We start from the raw sequence: 21,452 nt of genomic DNA, 5'->3' as shown, positions 1-21,452 counted from the left end.
AGCTTATTTATATTGCACCTGCTTTACATTCCAAGCTCAAGAGCCGGATTTAAAGAGGCAATACAGAGACTTCTTAGGCCTAATGGGAAAGGAAGCTTTGGACCAACATACTGCTAGGACAAGTGACGGAAAGCCACTCCCTCCAGATCCTGCACAATGCTGTAGATAAAACGGAGCAGCCTTGCTCCAGACACTAGTAAGCAGATGTCCACAGGATGAGAACACACATCACCACTACATCCGGCGCTCTGCTCAAAGGTTCAGCCAGGGAATAAATGGGCCACGACGACTGAATTCCCTTCACGCCCCAAAGCTGGGCTTCCTTCAGGCCAGAGGTGAAGAGTAGTGGCAAGACCAGGCCCTGCTCCCCTGCATTCCCCAACCATCACACACCCCTGAAAGCTCCGACTGCCAGGGCTGTAGAGACAGGTCTTTGAACCAAAACCTCAGTGAACCAAAGAGAAACATGCTCTTGACATGACTGAAAGCAAAAGCAAATGAGACATTTTTATGTCGCTGCTAGATTTTCAACTTGGCTGTTCCAATTCAATAATGGAAAGCATCTTGTATTACTAAGAAGCAAATTAAATTCCTTGTCCTTGTGCTTCTCCTTCCTATGCATTGCTCAACTGCTTCTAGGTAGGAGATCCTGTCATTCCTTTCGGTACCATGCAACCTGCCATAAGACACAGACCCTTCAGCACATGGCAAAACTCTCACAAAGCCACTGAAAAGCCACCTCCTTTTTACTGTCACTGTCTTGTCTGGTTCAGAAGAACTGGACATGCACTGCAAAAGAAGAAGTTAGGAGTTTTCTTCTGTTAGTTCAATTATACTATACAATTCATTGCAAAGACTCAGTACTCTATGAGCAGCACAACCATAAATACAGACTACATGATTTTGAGGTGTATTAGAGGCCTTCCACACCACTCAGGCTGTCTGTTAACAACTGCAGAGTCATGAAAATGCCTAAGTGTAAGAAAGAACTATACTTGCTCTCTTTCCTGCCCACACTTGGAGTCTACAAGGTGATTTCAGGCACCCAAAAGCATCACCTCTCCATCCCTACACTGGTTTCTCTCCTGTGCCAGAACTGCTTGTATCTGTCATGAAAGGGCAAAGCAGGGAGGGCTTTGTCGCACACATTCACACCATAACCACCAATCATTCACAATAACAGAGAACATAATAAAAGACATTAATAATATAATTCACAATAAACATAACAAAACATAAAAAACAACATAATAAAGAAATTAATTCCATCCTTCTGTCTCAAAAGCGCGTAAGAGAATTCCTGCTTGATTTGTTCATCCTCGCAAGAGAAAGCAGATTTTTCCTCTTGCCTCTGAAGCATCCCCCCATAGAACCCCAGCCTGGTAATGAAATGCACATGGCAGCACCTGCAGAGAAGCCCAGAGGCCTGAGCAGGTATCTAAAGCAAGGAACAGGTTACTTCGAAGGCAGACACCAGCAGACATTCCTGCTCATCAACTATCTCTCCTGCCCTCACCTGAGGTGACCTCCCTTCGGCAGGCCATCCTGCTTGACCTAACGAGAAGCAAATGCTTCTTGATAGTAGACTCAGGCTGTATCCTAAACTCTTGTCAATTTCACAGCTTTAACTTCTCGCTTTTGGTGTTCCTCCCAGCACCAGCCCCTTCTGGAAGCTGAACTGCAACGCCTGGTTCTTACAAAGCCTAGCAGGCTTGAAAGCTGTTGGACTTGAAATACTCCCGTTTCAAAGTTAACCCAGTTGCCTTCACACTCAGCCACCCGTAGATATGTCCCGATTCCCTAAAACTCTGATTTAATCCTGCTTTTCAGATCCTATCTGTTACACTGTCACTGCCGTCAGAAGGCAAAGTACAGGAGCTCTGGGAAGATGCTAGCTTTCACGAAAGAAAAAATTAAAGAAGAAAATTCATCTTATACTGACCTGTCCGTGATTGTGGACTGTGTGCCACTCATTGGAGCCTTTGGCAAGAAGTCGTATTATCCACTTTACATCTTACAATTACCGCAGGAATATTAACGAGGCTTTGCCCCTCACATGCACTGAGGTTCAGGATCCAGCCTTGCTCCAGAAGAAGCATGCACAGAGGACAAACTCAGTTCAAGGACGGGAGGGAGGAGAAAGAAAAAGCAACAAACCAAAACAACTGCAAAACTCTTCTTGCAGTCCCTCAGAATATCCAGACCACGGAAGTGGGGCGTGGGGGATGTTCAAGAGGAAAAAGGCAAACGAAAACAACAAGCTCTTCCCCTCGATGCTCCCTCAGCCCAACGAGAAGGGAAAAGTAACGCGTGCCCAGAAAGTCTTCTGAAGCAGCCAATCCTCGCCGCTCCGGAGCCTCGACGCGGAGGGGAACTCCCGGTGTCCGCGCAGGGCGGACCGGGGCCGGCTGCTGCGGCGCTCCCCGGCTTGCTCTCGGCAGGACCGGGTGCCCGCTCCCCGCCGCTCTTCACGGCCTCTCGCCCGCGGGGGCCGGGCGGTGCGCCCCGCCGGCTGCCGGTGTCCTCAGTGCCGCCGCGCAGGGGCCCATGTCCCGCTGCCGGCCCGCCCCGACCCCCCGCCCGCCGGCCGGCTCGCCCGCAGGGGGGTCGGGAAGGGCGGCCCCACCTCCGTCGCTTTTAGGCCCGCAGGTCCATGCCCCGCCGCTCCTCCTGTCCCGCCTCGGCCAGAGCTAGAGCGGGGCGCGGCGGCCCGGCCTGCCGGCAAGGCCCTGGGCGGGCTCGGTGCGCTCCGCCGCAGGGCTCGGTCTCGGCCCAGTTCGGGGCAAAGTTCCGCGGCGAGGGCTGGCGACGCGGCCCGCTCCTGCCGCTGTTCCGTTCCGCTCCTCCCAGCCCGGTTCCGGGCCAGCTGCGCTGCTGCGAGGCTGGAGCTGCGCGTCCCCCGGAGCCTGCGCCGAGCCGGGCCCAGCTTCAGCCCGCCCCGCCCGCCGTATCCTTCCGCCGGCAGCAGGCCGCCCTCCTTCTTATCCTGCTCCTTCCCTGCGCAGCCTTTTCCAGGCCAGCGGGATGTTTCCCTCACTTCCCATCACGTAGGAACAGCTACTCCTCCTCTGGCCTGCTGTAACCCTGCCGAACAGCCTCCCTCTCCATTTCCCTTCCCTCCCGGAGCTCCATCTCCAGCCCTGTTTTGTTTTGTCACGAGCTCTTAGGGGCAGGGAGTGCCTGTGCCGGCTGGAAAATCGGGCACCGAAGAAACTTAGAACAGGAAGAAACTAAACATCAAGTTAATGCATTAACTCTGGAGTCTCGGGTAGCCACCGACTGTTTACTCCCAGGCCTTTCACAGCCCCATCCCAAATCTCGGGTTCCTGGCATTCCCACAACACATCTCTTTGGGAATTTTTCTCACCCGTGAAGGTCAACAGGAATCCGGGATCAGAAAGAGCTGTTCCTGTTCCCTTGAACATAAAATCCCCCCTCTGATATGGAGGGATGAAACTGCACATTGCCATACCTGCTAAACAGTATCTAAACATGTAAATATCAATGTGTGGGGCTTTCCCTTGCTAGGAAGGTGACACTGCTGTAACTCCCTGCTGTTCATGCCGTACACAATGCAGCTTTGGAGAGAAGCGCCTGTCCCAACCGTACATGTATTTAAACAGCAGAGCCTGCTTCCTGCAGTGCACACAAGGCAGGAAGCAAATCTCAGCAGCTCAGAGGCCACGGTCTAGGTACATTACCTAATCCCAACATCTCGTTGCCAACACAAGGGCATAAATAAGATTCCAGTCAGGCACTCTTGTTCTGAAACACTCAGGAGTAACAGCTATATACTGCAACTTCAGGAACTTTCCGCGCTACTGCCAGGAGCTGAAGAGCTCCCAAGTACTGAGAAGTGGAATGGAGAGCAGGACGCTCTGCTGCTGCAGAGGATGAGCATTAATACCTGGGCAGAGGAACTTGTGGAACATCAGCCTTTCCTACCAAATGCCAGCAGACCAAAATAATCTTATTAGCTAATCCCAATCACATAGAACGCCACCCTTCTTCCCTGTAATTAATCTTACCTTTCTGTACTTCTTCAAAGACACGACACAGAGTCTGAAAAACAGGCTTCAGAAGCCAGAACCAGATACATCATTAAGCACACAGGACCACGTCTTGCCTGCAGCTATGCTCAGGACCCCAGCACTCTACAATATAAAGTGTTTTCCTCCTTGGAGTGGAGGGAGTGTGAATCAGGAAGCCAGGAGACTGACTGATAGTCTGAAGCATTTGTTGGTTTGCTGTACTCCAGTGCAAAGAGGGGAAGCATGGGATAGAATCATTTTCTACATGATGCTTGACATATATACACAGGACATGTACACTTCCTCTTTTGGTTTCCTTTTGAGAAAGATAGAGGCTTGGGAGTGCACGACATGCAGCCATTACTGCCTCTCATTCTGACTTAATACCCCCATCTATTTCTATGTGTTATATATCTTTTTATTGCATCTTCTCTGCAATAAATCCCTCCCTGCTTTTAACTTGGGGAACACAAAGTACTGTGCCTTGAGAAAGCAAAGCTCCTGGAACACCTTCTGTTTCATGGCATGGTTTCACTTGCATATTAGGGCTTGATGCTTTTTTTATTACTTTAATTACGTTTTATTGTGCATGACTCCATAATGACAACAATAATTAGCTGGAGGAAGACCTAACAGAAAAAAAGATGAAATATAGGAGCATGAAGGAAACTTACGCCCTGCTGCAGTAAATTGACATAAAATTCAGCGCAGTGGCAGTGATTAACATTTGTCATTAATTTGCTCAGCACTGTCAAAAGAAGCATCACTCAAAACTACACCAATGACAAAAAGGAAGCATTAAACCCTTATGCCATAATGGTCCAATAGGTTAACTATTGCTCCTAATGGGCTGCACTCGCATCTCAACATTTAATGCAACAATAAAAAGGCATTAATAAAACAATTCAAAAGTAGACTCTGGAATAACAACTGCTTCTGTTTTCTGCAAATGCTGTTAATATAGAGGCCTATTTATGATACTTCTGCTTGGGCAATTTTACAATGTGAAGTCCCGGGTGGGGAAATCAATAAACAATTACACCGTGCAATTAAAATACATAATAGGGGGAGATAGGCTCTAAAGTCATCACTTAGCCTGAATTTATGTGTAGTACTGTCACACAGACATAGATGCTAGAAGTGGAACCTGTGCATTAACCTCACTGGTCTGTGTCACCAAGGAAAGCCTCAATGTCCCTAACAGTCTGGTTTTTACTGTGCAGAGCAGAACCAAGCAGCTCTAGTAAGGAGGACCCTGAACCAAAGAAGGCTGCCTCCTGTGAAGTGCAACTTCTTGCTTTTCCTTAAAAGATGGCACCAAAAGGGCAGGTTCCCCGGAGGTGCCTTATATGGTACTCCTGTAAAAGGCAGGCTTAGAGAGAAAGGCTTCACTGAGGTTCTTCCTGTCGTTTTCCAGCTGTGCTCACTGAGGAGCTGTTGCCATCTGCTGGCAAAGCCTTGTGTGGCACCTCTCAGCCAGGTCCTGCTCACACCCCGGCCCCTTCACATCATTTCAGATAGGAGCAATTTACCCGTGGGTGCAATAGATCTCCTGCAGACCTCAAGTAAAGAGCAGCTAGCTTTGTAGAACTGTGTGCTTAAAGTCAGGTATGATGTGCTGGGTTTCACTAATCGTAATGTATGGATAATGTCTTTTAATTTTTGCTCCTTGCAAGTAATCAATGTAAAATCAGTGACAGAATGCACCAGTATTTTGGACTGTTATTCAAACTTACCATAAGTTGCTATGCCAACTCTGTTTGGGCAAAAAGAAGTCAGTTGCTTTCAGAAGGCAACAGCCAACCCTTATGCCTTGCACAGCTGGAGAGGAAAGGCACAGGGGAAAGGCTAACAGACAGCTCCTTTCCCAGATGTGCGTATGAATTTGTGACTCCTGGAGAATGAATAGGACCCTGACCTTGTGTCAAGACTGGGGTAAACCTGGCTCTGCTCTCAAGCTAAGCACAACTTAAACTTTCCTGCCCTACTGATCTTTTGTAGTGCCCAGCAGCTCCGTCCAATCAAACTCACCTAAGCACTAACGGCTGCCTCTTAGTTCAGCATCCTTTGATCCCTGGGAACTCGGAGAGCTGCTCTGGTATGAGATTCCTCTGAGCCAGCTGAGAACACCTGTGGGATTTCATTATATGCTGAGATTCTGCCTTTGAGGGAGCTGAAGCTAGTAATGATATCCTGAATCAAATCCAGACTATCTGCTTCGCTATCCACTGCATTTTACAGGTGCTGGGCTGATGCTAACCAGCTTCTCTATTATGTGGATGCAACCTGCTTCAGAAGCCCATATGACCAATCCAATAGCCATCAATGGATGTCTGCCATCTCACACCTTAAAACACGCACACGATTTGCTACATACAGACAGATAGCTCATTCTGCATCATTCCAATGCTGGAAACCCATACAGGGCTTTTTCTATGCTTTTAAGTCACTGGGACACAAATGCAATACTTTGATGACAGATTAGGACATCAAATCTGGACATCTAGTCTAGGACACAGATAGCCTAATCTATGACAGCTTCTACTGTGAGGGCTTATTACAGTTCCTAAACCTGGATAATCCACATTGCAGTAAGCATTTTTATAGCACTAAGCTTTCTTTCCATATCAACATAATTAAAAGGAGCAACCTTTGTAAGGACAAATGAAGCTGCTGTACATTCTGCCATGAGTTTCCTTCTTGCTCTCTGCTAGAACCAATGTCCTCTGATTCGAGGTGGGCTTATAAAAAGAAAGGTATGTGCTATGAGGGTAAGACCTAAAGAGATGGAGAATAACATTATTTCTCATCACATTTGAGGATTATCAGTTACACTGAACAGATCTGAACCTTCTGTCACAATACACAATTGAAACACCACCACAATACAAGCATTGCTGAAAACCTCTACTTTGAGACATTTGAGAAGCCACAGAAACCTTCTGCTTCCCATACAAAATTGGCTACCAATAAACAGCTTTTACTTTGCAAAAGCTTTTCCATATCTATTCGGTTCACTCTTAAAACTTATTTGCCAAACACCCCTTATGTTTCCAACTTACCAGCTGCCAAACTCCCCCTGGAACTGAGGGAAACAGGACAAAGGCAGTAAAAGCTAACACCTTCTTTTACGTGGATTTATAAGAGCACATATTGAACCTGTCTTGGGAAGAGAAAAGTGGAAAGAGAGGAGAACCTTCTCCTTTAGCATACACGGCATGGAAAACAAAGGAAACATTTTTCCTCCATGAGTTGCCTGAGGATAGGCATATGAAAAGCCTGGGAACAAACCTTACTGAAGAAAGACACCCTGTTCAGCCAGTCAACAACCTGAAAGCACCTATTAGCACACACCAAACTATCAAGTACTCCTGAGACCACCTTGCAGAGTGGCTTCTCTGCCTGTTAACACATCTAAGATGTCCCTAAAAAGCATCCACCAAGCATCACTTTGTTCATTTAGATCGCCAATGCCAACAATCCAGTAATGCACAGTACAACTTAATAACCACACACAAGGAGAAACCCCAAATTTCTCATATAATTAAATAATCTTTATTTTATAAAACATAATACAAAGCATCTACACCATTCACTGGTGGAACATTAGTTGCTATTACACAGTAATTCAAACACAAGTTATTATTTCACACTAGTTCCACAGTTTCCTTTTACAATTTGCTCTAGCCACTATGGACTAGCCTGAGGACAGGTCCCACCATGTGCTCCATAGCCTGAAAGTTACACTTCTTCTGGCTCTGTGACTCTATGCTGGAGCCAAAAGACTATGAGGCCTTACTCTGAGACATCCTTGCTAGCTCTACCTCATAAAGCCATTCCCAACTGCTCTTTTGTTTTCTGGTGCCCTTGTTTAACTTCTAAGGCCTCAACACTGACCACAGTGCTCTACTTCTTCCAACCAAGCTTCCCCTCAGTTCAAAGAAGGGGACAAGTCAGCCATTAAGGGCATTATCTTCCAGAACATCTTCATATAAGTTGTTTCATAGATACCTGCAGTCGCTGCCATCCTTATTCACTCGGGCAGATATGGGCTGTACAGCCCCCACAGCAGGGGAGTAACGATGCAGTAAGCTGCACAGCAGAGGTTAGAGTCCAAATGGAGCTTTTGGCTCCATTTACTGTAATCCTTACTAGGGAAAACCCACCAGACAGCCTGTCTTCAGCTTGGGAGTCCACCTGAACAAGCAGCAGCACGCCTGATCTTTATGTGCATGTCTAGCTTATTCCTTTTAGACTCCTATCCATCAGAACCACTGCAAAACACCCTGGAGTCCTGCTTTCGTGAGGCAAGCCAGACCCTGGGAAGTGCCATGTTCAGGTGACAAAGTACTGATGATGGGTCATCGTTACAAGTGCTTTGCTCAACGCAGTTTTGCCTTTAGACAGCACAGCTTGACACAGACCACCAAGCATTCATCAAAGGTGGCTTAGTGTTAACAAACAAAAACACCCCACGAGATAGGTAATGCTGTACCCACTTAATAGAGTGGGTAAGCTGAGGCAAAAAGACTCCTTGACATGCCCAACAGCAGCAGCACTGCTGGGAAAGAACCAGCACGCCCCAACTAGCCCTTCTTGTCTCCCTTCAAGGCCAATAGTCCTATCACTGTGCTGGGCTAAATGAGTCAAGTTTCCTTTTCAGGACCAACTCACCCATCAGTTGGCTCTATTAAATCTGAAGTGATTTGGGCTCTTCAGGTCTTTGGCTGCAGCAGGCAAGGCTCACAGCAGAACTGGCACCTGAGCTGTACTGGAGGCCTGGTGCCGAGGCTCAAAATAAGTGATCGTAATGACGATGGCAGTAACAAAGGAACAGCACTTAAGAACATACAGTGAAATAAACACCAGAAGCTGCCAACTGAGGGACAGTTTTTCCCTGGAAATGGGACCAGATCAAAGTAACGCTGATTTTTCCTCCCAGTCAGGTTCACTTTTTTGCTTAAAAAAAGGCCAGATTATGTACCTCTAGCTCCTTTAATTATTGGCTGCGAATAAATGGCTATAAATATAAGTAAGTGGCTATAAATGCTCACTTTTATACACAGATCCAATCAGGGAGACAGAAGTGAATTCAAAGACAAGGGGTCAAGGTGCCAATTCAGATAAGAAAAGACAAGGATACATCTCTGTCTTGAAGAGGGCAGAGGACAGATTTGAAGCTGAGCAGCTTTTCCATCTTAGCCACCGTGATTTGAAGATGCATGTTGGCCACTCTTCAACCCAAAATCCCAATTTGGATCTGAGGAAACACACTTGTTGAGCTTCTCATAACCGTGGTAGCCACTCAAGGAGCTAACAGCAGTATTTGGAAGGGGTGGGTGGAGTTTCAACAGTGAGGGATGAAGACAGAAAGAGTCAGAAAAGCATTTCACACTGGGGGCTGTGTCTTAGTGTGTATTCACAGAGCACCTAGTCCTGCAAGGTGCCAGTGCTGATGAGAGCTCCTGGACACTACTGAATAAGTTACTAAAACGAATTGAAAGGGTAGGAAACAACCACCTACCTAAAATGCTGTTTTCTCTAGACTCACACTCTAGCTCAACCACCAAAATAAGTTTCTCCCAAGGGAAACACAGGGATAACGAATGAAGCGCGGATAACAACCCTCATTTTGCATTTATATAGCACCTCTCAAGTGAAAATCTGAAAGTGCATAACGCAGATGGATCAGCTCCATCACCCCCAATTCACAGATGGGGGAAAGAGGCACAGAGTTAGAGTTACATGACTTGCCCAAGGTCACATAACAAGTTGGTGGAAGAGCCAGGAATCCCACCTCTGACAAAACACTAGAAGATGCTTCTTCCTAACAGTATGAAGAGTCACTCTAACTGGCTAGACTGTACAGGACTCTGAACGTGAAGATCTAGTGTTACGTCCTCCTGTTTGCCAAGATTCTACCAGTGCTGAAGGAGTTAGCTATGAAAATCACTATTTACACCTGCACTGCTGGACTAGTTATGTTTAGTCAGTAAAATTAGCCCTTCTTTCACTCATATCATTTAGTGTATGCTTACATAGACACTGAGCCAGCCTCTGCCAGGCCAAACACTGCAGATCCAATGAATCCATGGCATTGCTCCACAGATTTCAGTGGAGTTATGCCAGGGATAAATTTGGCTCCAGAATTGCTAACGTGTGTTGGCTCCTCTCCCAACAGTGGCATTTCAGGCACGATCCCCTCCTTGCCAGATTGTGAACTCGAGGAAGTCTTTACTCAGCATCCCGTCAGTGGGCTTTCAGATGGCCATTAGTTTTCAAGTATAACTCATCACTCCTCCGACTCCTCCAGGCGTGGTACTTCTTCATGCTCTTCCTCCTAGCGAAGCGACAGATGCTGACCATGAAAACCCAGGAGACAGCATACATGATGACGCCGCCCAGCTTAATGTACCACCTGGGTTTGGGAGAAGCAAGCTCACAGTACATCAGCCAGGCCCCCACTCCAATGCGCACCCCAGTGAAGAGGACCACGAAGAAGAAATCCACCACGTCACCTGTGAAACTGTGGTAACACCCGATCTCCTTCAGGAACCAGCGAGCCTGCAGCAGCGGGTTAGTGATCTCGCTGCCAAAGATGACGGCATTGACCTCCGCAGCTGACTCCCCGAGTGCCAGTGATGCTGTGATACCCAAGATGCTCACCAGATGGTGGGCCAGCATCAGGGCACCCTCTGTCTGGAAGTACACACACCAACAGAGGTCGAAGAGGAAGTAGCCCAAGCTAAGGCACAGCACATGCACCTGAAGAGTTGTGTTTGGTGATCCTGAAACACAAAGACACCAGACAAAGCTTTAAAACATGGAGGTAACAAGCAGGCAGCATCTGAGACAAGGAAGAGGCATTCACCTTCAGTGCTGGCAGACTGGTATTAGCTTGTACTGATCACAGCTTAGATGAAGAACTCAGAGAAATGACAATACTGTAGTTGTTAGTCTGACAGCTGCACACATGTAATAGCCACACAACGTGATCAAACACCCTGCCAGACTGCAGCTGGGGGAGACCATTACACTACCAAAATACAGTACCAGTCTCTCCATTTCTCTAGTACTTTCCATCACAAAGCAGCTCCAATACCACAATCATCATTCCTCAGGTGGGCTGGATACTGAGGTAGTAGGAGAACCCTCCTTTGTGCCATCACCCATTGGGGGACTTGGGACCACAACTTTCATTACTTACCTGGGTGACTCATAGGCCAGGGACCATCAATAAAGCCAACGTAAGCAGAGAGGCAGGTAGCAAGGATGCCATGGGTCAGCGTGACCAGCCTGCAGCTCCATTCATAATTCCGGTGCTTGTAGCGATGGCAGAACCAAGTGTAGAGAGAGAACCAGGCAAGCAGACTGCAGGCTACCCGCAGAGGCAGGGGGAACAGCATCCTGCCACAGGAACAGAAAGACAAAATGGATCAGAAGGTCTAGCATCGGCAGTGTTAGCACAACCCAGTACAGCATCTCATCCATAACCACCCCAGCACTGAGTGTGAAGTGTTGCCTGATGCTGTTGCTCCTTACAAGGAGTTCCTCTGGGGAAAGGCCTACATCAAAGAAGTGTATCCTTGACAATCAGGGCAGATTCACCATCTAGCCACCAGCAAACAGGCCCCCACCAGTGTCACCTTAGCTGTGACAAGATGCACCGAAAGCAATGGCCTTGGGAGGCAGCGAGTTCCTACCTGGTTGAACAGAAAACACACAACTTGGTAATGCACCTTGGAGGACTTCTCCAACCCGTCTATGGTGCAGGATCTGCTGGGATGTGTTAGTGCTCATCTGCACTGCCTGCAGGACAGGCTGAGGAGCGCCACATCCAGCAATAAAGCTTGTATCCAGAGCTACACCTGCCTCTTCATTTTAGCTCCCTGCCCGTGTACCTGCATTTGACTGGTCTGCTTGTGCTGCCCCACCTGACCTCCTCATTCTGTCATGCTGTTTGCTAGCTTGGTTCCTCCTCTCCTGAAACAACAGAATACTCCAGTAAAACCCAAACACCACAGTCTCTTGCTGTGTCCACTGCTAATCCATTTTGCCAGTGCAGTGACTCCAACTGCTAATAAGAGAAATACAAAAGGCATTGCCATCTCCTCCTGGTACTGAATTTCAGCCTTCTAGCCCCAGTACATTTCCAGGACAATTTGTGAAGAAAATACACTGTAAAACCCCCTTGTTCTCCCCAGGATACTTCCAACAAGAACACATAGTTCAAGCTTCCTCATGAGCACCTGAGGTCAAAGCTCAGATTAGAATAAAGCACCCCCTCAGCAACCAGTGATCAGATAAAGCAGCCCACCTTCAGCAGCCAGTTGCTAAAAGCCCCCCAGATACACAATACTCTAATAGCTACATCTCATTCATATTTATAATACCTTTCCATGCAATGTAACATGTGTCTCGTTATTCCTGAGCATTCAGGGAAGTGCATCAAAAGCAGTTGAGTCATGCTTTGGGATGCACGAGTTTCCAGTTGTGTAATAGCAAAAGTGTCACTGGTCCTGCAGGTACCTGCTGACCAGCGCGCTGGATTCACACCCAGGTCCTTCTGGAACACCAAAGGACCACGCTTGATGAGGAGTCAGAGTTGCAACAGGCCAAACAGGAAGGTTGAGCACTGCAAGTCTGACCAGGAATTACTTAGGAGGCTGGGTAAACAAAACCATTATGTTACAATGGGCCTTGGGAACATGGGGAGATGAATTAAGGATGTAATTAACTGCTCTGACCAGGCGTTCCATTGACATCCCTGGTACTTGAGGTCTGTATGCGTTCAGAATGAGGGCAGATAAGGCAGGAAGAATTCTGATGTAAGAAAAGGGACGAAGAGGTGCAAAATCTGTTTCTCCATCCCCTGGAAAGAAAGGGGACTATCTTCTAATTGCACATCAAAGCTCAACATTGTCATTAGCACATACAATTGCACATATACATTACATACACACATTGCACCTGTGAGCTATGGCTGTCCCTGCACACCGGAAAGGGCAATATCCTTTAGTAATCATATTATCCTTCGTACCACCAGGAGCAACGGGGTCATAAGTGAAAGCAGGCCCTATAATAATTACATGTGCCTAAAATCTTGGTGTAGAACAGTCCTGCTCTCCCCAGAAGCGCTTAAAAACGAGGTGGACACCTCCAGCAAAGCACCGTTATTCCTCCATGGCTTTATGGGGTGCAGCTATAAAACAAAGGAGCCCAAAGAGCCTGCACAGCGTGCCCCAAACCACGGGCACTGTGCCCACCGCCCGACCCCGCATCCCTTACCCCTCCCGGCGCCTCCCGCCCCGCTCGCCCCACCTGCAACCGGCCTCCGCCGCTCGCTCCGGCCCCGCTGTTCTCCAGCGTCCTCCGCGGCTTTGCGAGTGCCCGCGGATGCCGAGGCCGGGTCCCCGCACGCCGCCGGACCCCGCACGCCGCAAGCCGCAGGGGAGGCTGCGGGGCCAGGCCCTTCCCCGCGCACCCACCGCAGGGACGCGGCTGCTCGGGCCGCCTCCGCCGCTTGGGAAGAGGAAGCGGCGGCCGAGGGGCACCTGCTGGCGGGGAGGAGGGACGGCAACGGCCGCGGGAGCGCAGGGAAGGGGCGCTCTGCATCGCCCAGCCTTAGCGGCTCCGTGAGCATCCATCCCTCCTACACCCAGCCAAGAGGCTGGGGACCATCAGAGCTGGCCCCGAGTGCCCTAACGCGCAGGTTTGCAGGTGCCTCTGCAGTTCAGTGCCCGGTCGGTCACAGAACAGGATGCGGGTTATGTTTCCATTGGGTACATGCACAAGTAGAGCATCGCTTTAGCCTATGGACACAGGAAGTTAGTCCCATGCACCCATGACCTGCTTCAATCATCTCACGTGTCACAGAGATAACATGGCAAATGTGGGCTTGCTTTTCTCACAGCCAGGCAGCACCTGATGCGAATCAACTCTTCTACAGAGTTTGCAACGTTGCATCACTGTAGAACCAGCTTCAAGGTAACAAATACCCCGTGGGGTTTATCAATGCACAGCACGCAGCTTCAGCAGGCTGTGCAAGCGCACAGCCCTGCCCTGAACATACCCTCTCATCCAATGCTTGTGCAGCAGTTACAAAGCCGAGCAATTTCTTCTCACTACAAGCATTCAGTGCTAAACCACATCTTTTCTCTCTCCTGCCTTCATCTACGTCCACAGAGTAGCAAAATCCAGGGCTTATGCAGGCTAAAGTATACTGCAAAAACGTTCCTCCACAGCCAACGCACTCCTTTCTTATGTTGCAATCAAAACAATCTCTCACACCCAGCAATAGTTTGGGGTTTTTTTATCTCATCCTGTCAAGTTTTACCCTTTGAAATACAGATGATGGGAGTATCTTGTCCTGCCTCTTACAGTACCTGTAATAAGGCTGTTTTCAGCTGGATATCTCTCTATCTTACTTTTCCAGTTCAGGCCAGGCACAGGTTCCTGTCGCTACAAATGCTCATCCTTCAACTATTTCAGCATGACAGCCTCACTAGCATTAACAGAGCATTTGCTTCTCTGACAAATCTTAGGTCTCATCTTATTTTCCTCCACTTTTGTTGGACCAGGCGCCAGCCCCCTCCAACAACATCAGTAACAACTGAGATGGAGCTGTTCTTAGCTTAGGATGAAGAACAGGGTTGACAGACAGAAAGCTGTAGGGCTAACACTGACTCATAGCACAGAAACTCAGCAGTCAGGAAGAACAACGGAGATGGCTACAGATCACTCTGAAAGTCCTATCAAGACCAGGACCATTTAATGCCTGAGGTAGAAGGGGGGGGGGAGTATAGTTCTAGATTGTACACTGTGCAAAACATGCATCTAGTGAGATGCAAGGTAGCAAGTGAAATCAATCATCTCCCAGTGGACTGTACCAGAAGTTAGGAGCAGCTTGCACGCTCATTTCCTCATTTGCTTTGTGCAGTGTCAGCCATTTAAATAGGCAGGCTGGGTTGCACCAGCTCGTTTTGCCTGTAGAAACAGCATTCAGCAAAACAGCTCAGGCCAGGAACCTCTGCTCACAGTTATTTGCACGCTGCTACGTGGTGTAGTACAGCTGCACCATCCCTCAGCAGTACATGCCTTCCACTTTCTGTGCTTATTCTAAGGAGAGCTTACAACACTGAACCTATTCGCTTGCCGACAGTGGGAAACTTCTTGTCCCACAAGAAATACACAAGAGCTGGAAATACACAAGAGCCCAATAGCTTTTTGTGACTGTAAAAGCCCTCAGGGATATTTGACAGGTAGAAACCAGGTGCCTGTATTAAAAATGACATTTCTCTGACATATTAGCAAACAAGAAATCCAATGGGATAGCAAGGGTGGAACCAGATGCTTTTCTAGCATCACATTAGAGGATTTAAGGCTAAAACTAAGCTTAGGTGAGACATGGTGCATGACCACCTGAGGACACTTGTCTTCACATCTCACAGGGTAGCTTCCATCAGTTCGGGTTTGCATGCAAGCTGCGTGCACTGATTTACTGTCTCCACAGCTGAAGGAAGAGAGTTTTCTTGTTGGAAGCCAAGCCCAGGCTCACTTCCACCCCAGACAGCCACCTAGCAGTGATTTAGGACATCTCGTAACTCTATATTCTCCAAATACAGCGTAGACAAACCACCTGCAACCCTAGCCTTCTGAACTGGCCATTCCTAAGATGAAGCACAGCAAGAGATTGTTAACAAATGGCAACCTGGCATGAAGGACCTGATCAGAATTTAAGTTACCCTGTGACCCTGCATCCATCTAGAGCAAACACCTCAGTTTTATGGCTTATTCTCAAGTTCCCTGTGATATAACTCATTGCAAAGGCAGGCTATGGGTACATTAGTCACAAATCTAAGCTTCAGCTGACCTTCATCTATTCTTCACACCTGAAACCTGAGCTCTGGAGCATATGGCTCAGTCCTGTGCTTGTTTCCCTGCCAGCTCACTCCTTCCTGAACTTCATTAAGGGCATGAGCCAGAGCTTGGTCAGTGACTACTAGCCTTAGCATGCTTAGGCTCCCCTCAAGCCTCTCTTCCTCAGGCTTCATTAACTTCAGTTTTCTCCTTAAGACCCAGAACAAAAGAACATTACAGCAATCATTTCTTTTGAACAAGAGAGCACAACTTTATTAGAAGTCTCATCACTCAAGAGGAGTTTCTGGAAGAGCACAGTGACTCTGCCAAGAGTTCACACCTCACAAACCCAGGCCCCCAGAGCAAGGCTCCTGTTTTTCTAAAGGCAATAGCCTGCTCAGTTCCCTGCATTCACAGGGCATGGCAAAGGTTATTTCATGTCATTTCTTAATCTCTCCACACACCTTATTCTAACCCCCAGCCGAGGCAGATATCTGCCCTGAACAGTGCCAAAGTCGGTGAGATAAGAGGCATGGAGTAGCTAGTAAGGCTGTGTCCCCATAGCAGCTGTATTCCCATTGCTCCCTTCCTTCCCCTCTGCAGCAGGGGTGACACCTAGCTTGAGCAAGAGCCACACAGGCTGTTTCAGGGGCTCCTCTAAACAAGGTCTTTGAAATGAGGAATGAAAGGCAACCAGCCTTACTAAGCCTGAGGGCAACACAAAGCCATTTGTTTCTCAGCTGTAAGCAAGGCTTTTATGGGAGAGTAAATCTGAACTGCAGCCTTAAACAGAGGGAAATTCACATTAAAACCGCAGGGGAGATGTCAGAACACCATTCTGAGAGGTAAAACAAGAGAACTGGTCCATACTCCAAGACCTGCTGGTACGGAACAGATGTTGCATTGAGATCTGCCTAAACATTAACTGTCAGCCCTGAAAATACAGTCACTTATTGCACTTGTTAGCCATGCATTCAGCTTACGTGGCTTGCAGTTGAGCCAACCGAGAACAGAAAGAGCATCCAGAGAGGGCTCTTTTCTCTCTCTCACCCACAAAATGCCTGTTTGGATTCTTTGAAGCAACCCAGGACTAGGTGAATACCTGCTTATGGAATTTATTGGCACTAGTCTAATTCTTGACTCTTGTTTGCAAGAGCTTGAGTCAATCCCAGTGAAGTCACAGAGCTCTAAGATCAGTATCCACTTGAACACAAGTATTAAAAAAGGAAGAAATGTGTCATTAAAAGCAATGAGGTAAAACATTACCTCACCTCAAGTACCATCACTCCACACAGGCAAAGGACAACTCTACAGTACCCTGCAAGCACTTAAATCTTGTTCAGAGGCTTTCATCCAAGTACTTAGTCAAGTGTGTTGCAGTGCTCCAGGGAGAATGAGGCTCAATAAATTCTTCCTAAGTCACACCCCTACCTGGTCCCAGTGGCAGGGAGATGGGGTTTGCTGGCTGTACACTGTAAACCAATTCTATCTCCAAAATGCTTACAGGACGTACAGACTGCGACTGTCGGTGGCAGAATGAATAGGTCAGGTGTTGCCACTCTCCTTGAGGCTGCACCATTACTGGAGAAGTCAGGGGATCAAAATTCAGTAGACGTGCCAGACTCTGCAGGTGTGCACTCAAACCCCTCTTCTGTCAGCTTCCCCATGTTCCTAGCGCCGGTTCATCTCCTCCAGGCATAGCCAGTGCCAGAAAGTCAATTCCACATCACTTTCAGGAGTTCTTTTCAGAGGAAAAAGCTTCCGTAGCCAGAACCCTATCCCAGGGGATTATCCACAACCCATTAATGAGCTGTCAAGTGCCCGTTAGTTTTCACAGGTGCATTCACACTCCTCCGCCTTGCCCAGGAGATATTCTTCTTCATCATTTTCCTCCTGACAAAGCGGCAGATTTCAACCATGAAGCCCAAAGATACAACATACATGGCCAAGCCTCCAGCCTTGAGGAGCCAGCTGGGGTCAGGGGATGTCACCATCGCATACATGATCAAAGCTCCTCCCCCAATTCGAAGCACCACGAAGAGGGAAACAAAGAAGAAATCCACAATGTCTCCCAGGAGAGTGTGGTAACAGCCCATTTCCCGCAGGAACCAGCGGGTCTGGAGCAGAGGGTTGGTGATCTCGCTCACAAACACAACGGCATTGACTTCAGTAGCAGACTTCCCGAGCCCCAGCACCATGATCATGCCGCAGATGCTCAGCGTGTGGTGGAGCAGCATGAGGTCCCCCTCTGTCTGGAAATACAGACACCAGCCCAGGTCAAAGATAAAGTAACCCAAGGTCAGGGACAGCACATGGATCTGAAGAGCTGTGTTTGGTGAACCTGAAATGAAAGATGTATGTAAACCTGGGGTCTGATTGAAGACATTCTTCTATGATATGGAGCAATACAGATTGTGAGCGTGTCTCTTTCCTCCTTAGTTTCCAGCCTTTCCTATGGGTCAAAGGCCAGGCTGGAAGCTTGGAGGTCTGTTTCTGCTCTCCCTTCACACTTCAGCCTGCCCAGCAGACACAGGCAGGCCACCCATTCCTCCACACTTCTGGTTTGCTTTTTCTCTCTTAGAAAGGGGGGTTGGAAAGCCTGACCACCATCAGCAGAACCGTTTGAGTGTTAATTATAGGAAACAGCCAACAAAACCCCACAGCCAAATGCTAGGAGCTGTTATACCTTTAAAGATGTGAACAGCACTTGGTTTGTTCTCAACACACTGTTACACCTAATGCTGCGATAAACTCGAGCTGTCAACCTGAAAGCTCTCAATATGTACATGGATAAAACAAGGAAAAGGTTAACAGTAAGAAATGGGAGGAGAAGAAGCAGGGGGAATTAAACAAAATCCTGCCCCAAACACACTCCAAAAGCATACACATAAGAGAAGACGCAGCAAAAGCAATCTGCTCCCCCCTCCACCTGTAACAGAACCAGAGGTGTCCCCACTGCATGACAACGACACGTGTTAGGGTAAGACTCCAAACATACCTGCATGGGTCAGAGGCCAGGGACCATCCAAGAGCACAGCATAACCAGAGAGGCAGGTGACAATCACCCCATGCAGCAGGGTGACCAAGCGACAGCTCCACTCGTAGGAACGGCCCCTGTTCCAGTAGCAGCAGCAGGCATACAGAAACAGCCAGGCGAGAAAGCTGCAGGTCACCTCGAGAGCGATGGAAACCATCCTGCTGAACGCAGAGCGAGGACATTATGAGCGCTGCAGCTCCCTCAGCAAGGGGTGACCATCTGTATCCCCGCCCCGTTCATGGAAACCGCAGGGGTGGAAAACGAAACCAAACCCAAACAACCCCACCAAAACACGCCTTGCACCCTTCCCATTAGCATGATGCTCTCCTCCAACACCATTCCCCTGCAAGCCCCCCTCATTACCATGCCTCTAACGGGGCACACCAAGACCAGAGCACCCCCGACCCAAAGCGCCGCTCGCCCTGGGCGCATCCGGACACCCTTTCCCCGCACGCCCAGGGGCCGCGCTCGCTCCTCACCCCGGGTTACCGCTGCCCCGCTCCGGCTCTGCGCGCCCCGGGCTCCAGCGCTGCCCGGGCAGGAGGCGGTCCCAGCGCGCATCGGGAGGCTTTTACCTGCCCCTCCCCGCCCTAGCAGAGGCAGGGCTCTCCTCTCCCCATCGCCGTTCGCTGTGCCCCGCTTACCTGCCCCGGGAGGCAGAAAGGGGTCCGAGCGGCAGAGCTGCGTGCCCCGGGGCAGGGAAGGGGGAAGCGGGGTAGGAGAAGTTAGGGAGGAGAAGTTAAGGAGGAGAAGTTAGGGAGGAGAAGTTAAGGAGGAGAAGTTAGGGAGGAGAAGTTAAGGAGGAGAAGTTCAGAAGGAGAAGTTCAGACACGTCCTGAGCGTGTGAGCAGGTCTGGTACCTCCACCGAGCCTCAGCCCGCCCAGTTGTGAGCGTCCCGAAGAGTCCCCAGGCTTTAATTTGGATGAATGTCCTTCTCTCTGATGAAGGAGAATAAAGTGGACAACAAAGCTGAATGAAGCAAGGGAGGGAGATGTGTGCATCTGCCCTTTTGCTGGTTTAAAAAGTGTCCTGCGGTCCCAAAATTTGCACCAATTTGGAACAAGGAGGGTGGGAATGTGGTGACCACCTTTGCATTATCCTGTGCCGACCGTGAGGAGGGGAGATTGAAGCAGGAGCTGGTCAGTTTGGGCCTGCTTAGGTCCGGAGCTGAGGAGTGGTGTGGGATGCACAGGGAGATGTGACACAGAATATGCAGAACAGGATGAGTGAGTGTGGAGCTGAGCTGGGGCTGAGCAGCAGGGACAGGCAGAGGCGGGACTGAGTAACCAGGGAAGGGCTGTGCTGCCTCTAAACCCTTGCAGCAAGGTCGGGTTTGGTATGACATAACTTCTGTTGATTCAGTTTGTGTGTCTGAAACAACCCTAACCTTCTCTGCAGCTGAAGAGCTCCTGATGCTGGGAGTGAAACCAATAACTTGGAGCATGAGAGGCCTCATCTATGGTCACTTTAGTCTGGTGTGTGTGTACTGCGCTCCAAAGGATGGTTCTCTGTGTTCTAAAAATGCTTCTAGTTGGATTGTAGATTACAGCTTATATTTGAGCTAAAACTTCCTGATTTTTCTGTTCTTTGCCAGCATTTCAGCCCCACTCTGAAGCAAGCCCATGGGCTGTGTAGGCAGGGACCCCACTGCAGCTCAGCAATGGGTCCCTGCTGGCATCTGTAACAGTGAGCCTGAATTGAAGCTTAGCTACCAAAGGCATTGTACTGGAGTGTTAGGTTCTATGCTAATTCTACAGGATTGTAAATCCCAAGGCTGTGAGCATCAGCAATGATGAGAGCACTTGATGGGATCACTTAGACACTTAGAAATACTCAAAGTCTCCCTTCAGGCCACAGAAAAAACTGGGAAGGGCAAGAAACAGAGCCCTGTTCTCCCAGCTTGCGCTCACTCGCCTCACAGGTGGAAAACAGAGGAGGAAAGAAAGAGGAAAGAACAATAAAATACATTAAATACAAGAGCAAATTGTGAATTTTCCAGCCCTTCCCAGTCTTCCTTGAACTTGGGCACTACCAAGCATCATGGATGTTTCAGGTATCTCACCTCCTACTTCATCTGCATGTGAGCCTAGGTCTCTAGAGTTGCTACAGCAGAAAAGCCACCCTTGTTGTGAGTCATTAATAGGAGTGCATTTCCTATATGCACTCCAGCATCTGTCAACAGGGGAGAAAGCCAGGAGTATTTATCCCTTTTATATTCTGAGGATGTCAGTTCATTTGTCTCTGGCTGAGGAGAGCAGAACTAGAGAGAGATCCATCTACAGCCAGCCTGTAGCTTCCAAAGGCACACCATGTCCTTGGTTTGGCTTTGGAGCTGAGTGAGGATCCAGCTTATTTCTCTAGAGAGCTTGTGAATGACCAGACCACAGATAAAGATGAAAAACAAATGGGGTCACACCCCGTATACTCACAAGCAATTGGGATGGGACCCACAGATGTCCTTTAGACAGGGACTTAGCTGACAGCTCTCTCTTCGTGTGCTCCTGGGGTTCGCGTCACTGATGCT

At 48.7% G+C, this 21,452-nt stretch overlaps 2 protein-coding genes across 9 annotated transcripts in view; both read right to left on the bottom strand.

The window, feature by feature from the left end:
* ARHGEF12 (Rho guanine nucleotide exchange factor 12) overlaps positions 1 to 2,924 on the bottom strand; it is a 71,557-nt gene extending 68,633 nt beyond the window's left edge. For all 3 annotated transcript variants that reach the window (XM_080631579.1, XM_080631577.1, XM_080631578.1), the window contains exon 1: positions 1,943 to 2,924. In XM_080631579.1, coding sequence (XP_080487705.1) covers positions 1,943 to 1,974 — 32 coding nt within the window. In that variant the 5' untranslated portion in view covers positions 1,975 to 2,924. The remainder of the gene's footprint in view (positions 1 to 1,942) is intronic.
* Positions 2,925 to 7,115: 4,191 nt separating this feature from the next.
* TLCD5 (TLC domain containing 5) lies at positions 7,116 to 19,111 on the bottom strand. 6 transcript variants are annotated; one of them, XM_080631572.1, is made up of 4 exons: positions 18,889 to 19,111; positions 11,239 to 11,438; positions 10,550 to 10,819; positions 10,332 to 10,449 (listed from the first exon to the last, which is right to left on the bottom strand). In XM_080631572.1, exons 1-4 carry the CDS (start codon positions 19,107 to 19,109, stop codon positions 10,358 to 10,360), a joined length of 783 nt encoding a protein of 260 aa, XP_080487698.1. In that variant the 5' UTR covers positions 19,110 to 19,111; the 3' UTR covers positions 10,332 to 10,357. The 6 variants fall into 6 exon arrangements, with proteins under 6 accessions (XP_080487697.1, XP_080487699.1, XP_080487700.1 ...); XM_080631571.1 differs by having other exon boundaries at positions 7,116 to 10,819; XM_080631573.1 differs by lacking the exon at positions 18,889 to 19,111 and adding an exon at positions 17,162 to 17,696 and having other exon boundaries at positions 7,116 to 10,819.
* Between the last annotated feature and the right edge of the window lie 2,341 nt (positions 19,112 to 21,452).

This window comes from Psittacula echo (assembly GCF_963264785.1).
Source record: "Psittacula echo genome assembly, chromosome: 18".
NCBI lineage: Eukaryota > Metazoa > Chordata > Aves > Psittaciformes > Psittacidae > Psittacula > Psittacula echo.
Note: the sequence above shows the minus strand (reverse complement) of the source record. Positions and strands in the feature narration are given on the sequence as shown.

Excerpts from the sequence above, each read along its gene's own strand:
- TLCD5 (XM_080631571.1), bottom strand. The coding sequence starts at position 19,109 with ATGTCCTCGCTCTGCGTTCAGCAGGATGGTTTCCATCGCTCTCGAGGT. Across the intron at positions 11,439-18,888 it reads CTGGCCTCTGACCCATGCAG|GATGCTGTTCCCCCTGCCTC; the intron begins GTATGTTTGGAG and ends TTCCTGTGGCAG. Across the intron at positions 10,820-11,238 it reads CTGGCCTATGAGTCACCCAG|GATCACCAAACACAACTCTT; the intron begins GTAAGTAATGAA and ends TTTGTGTTTCAG.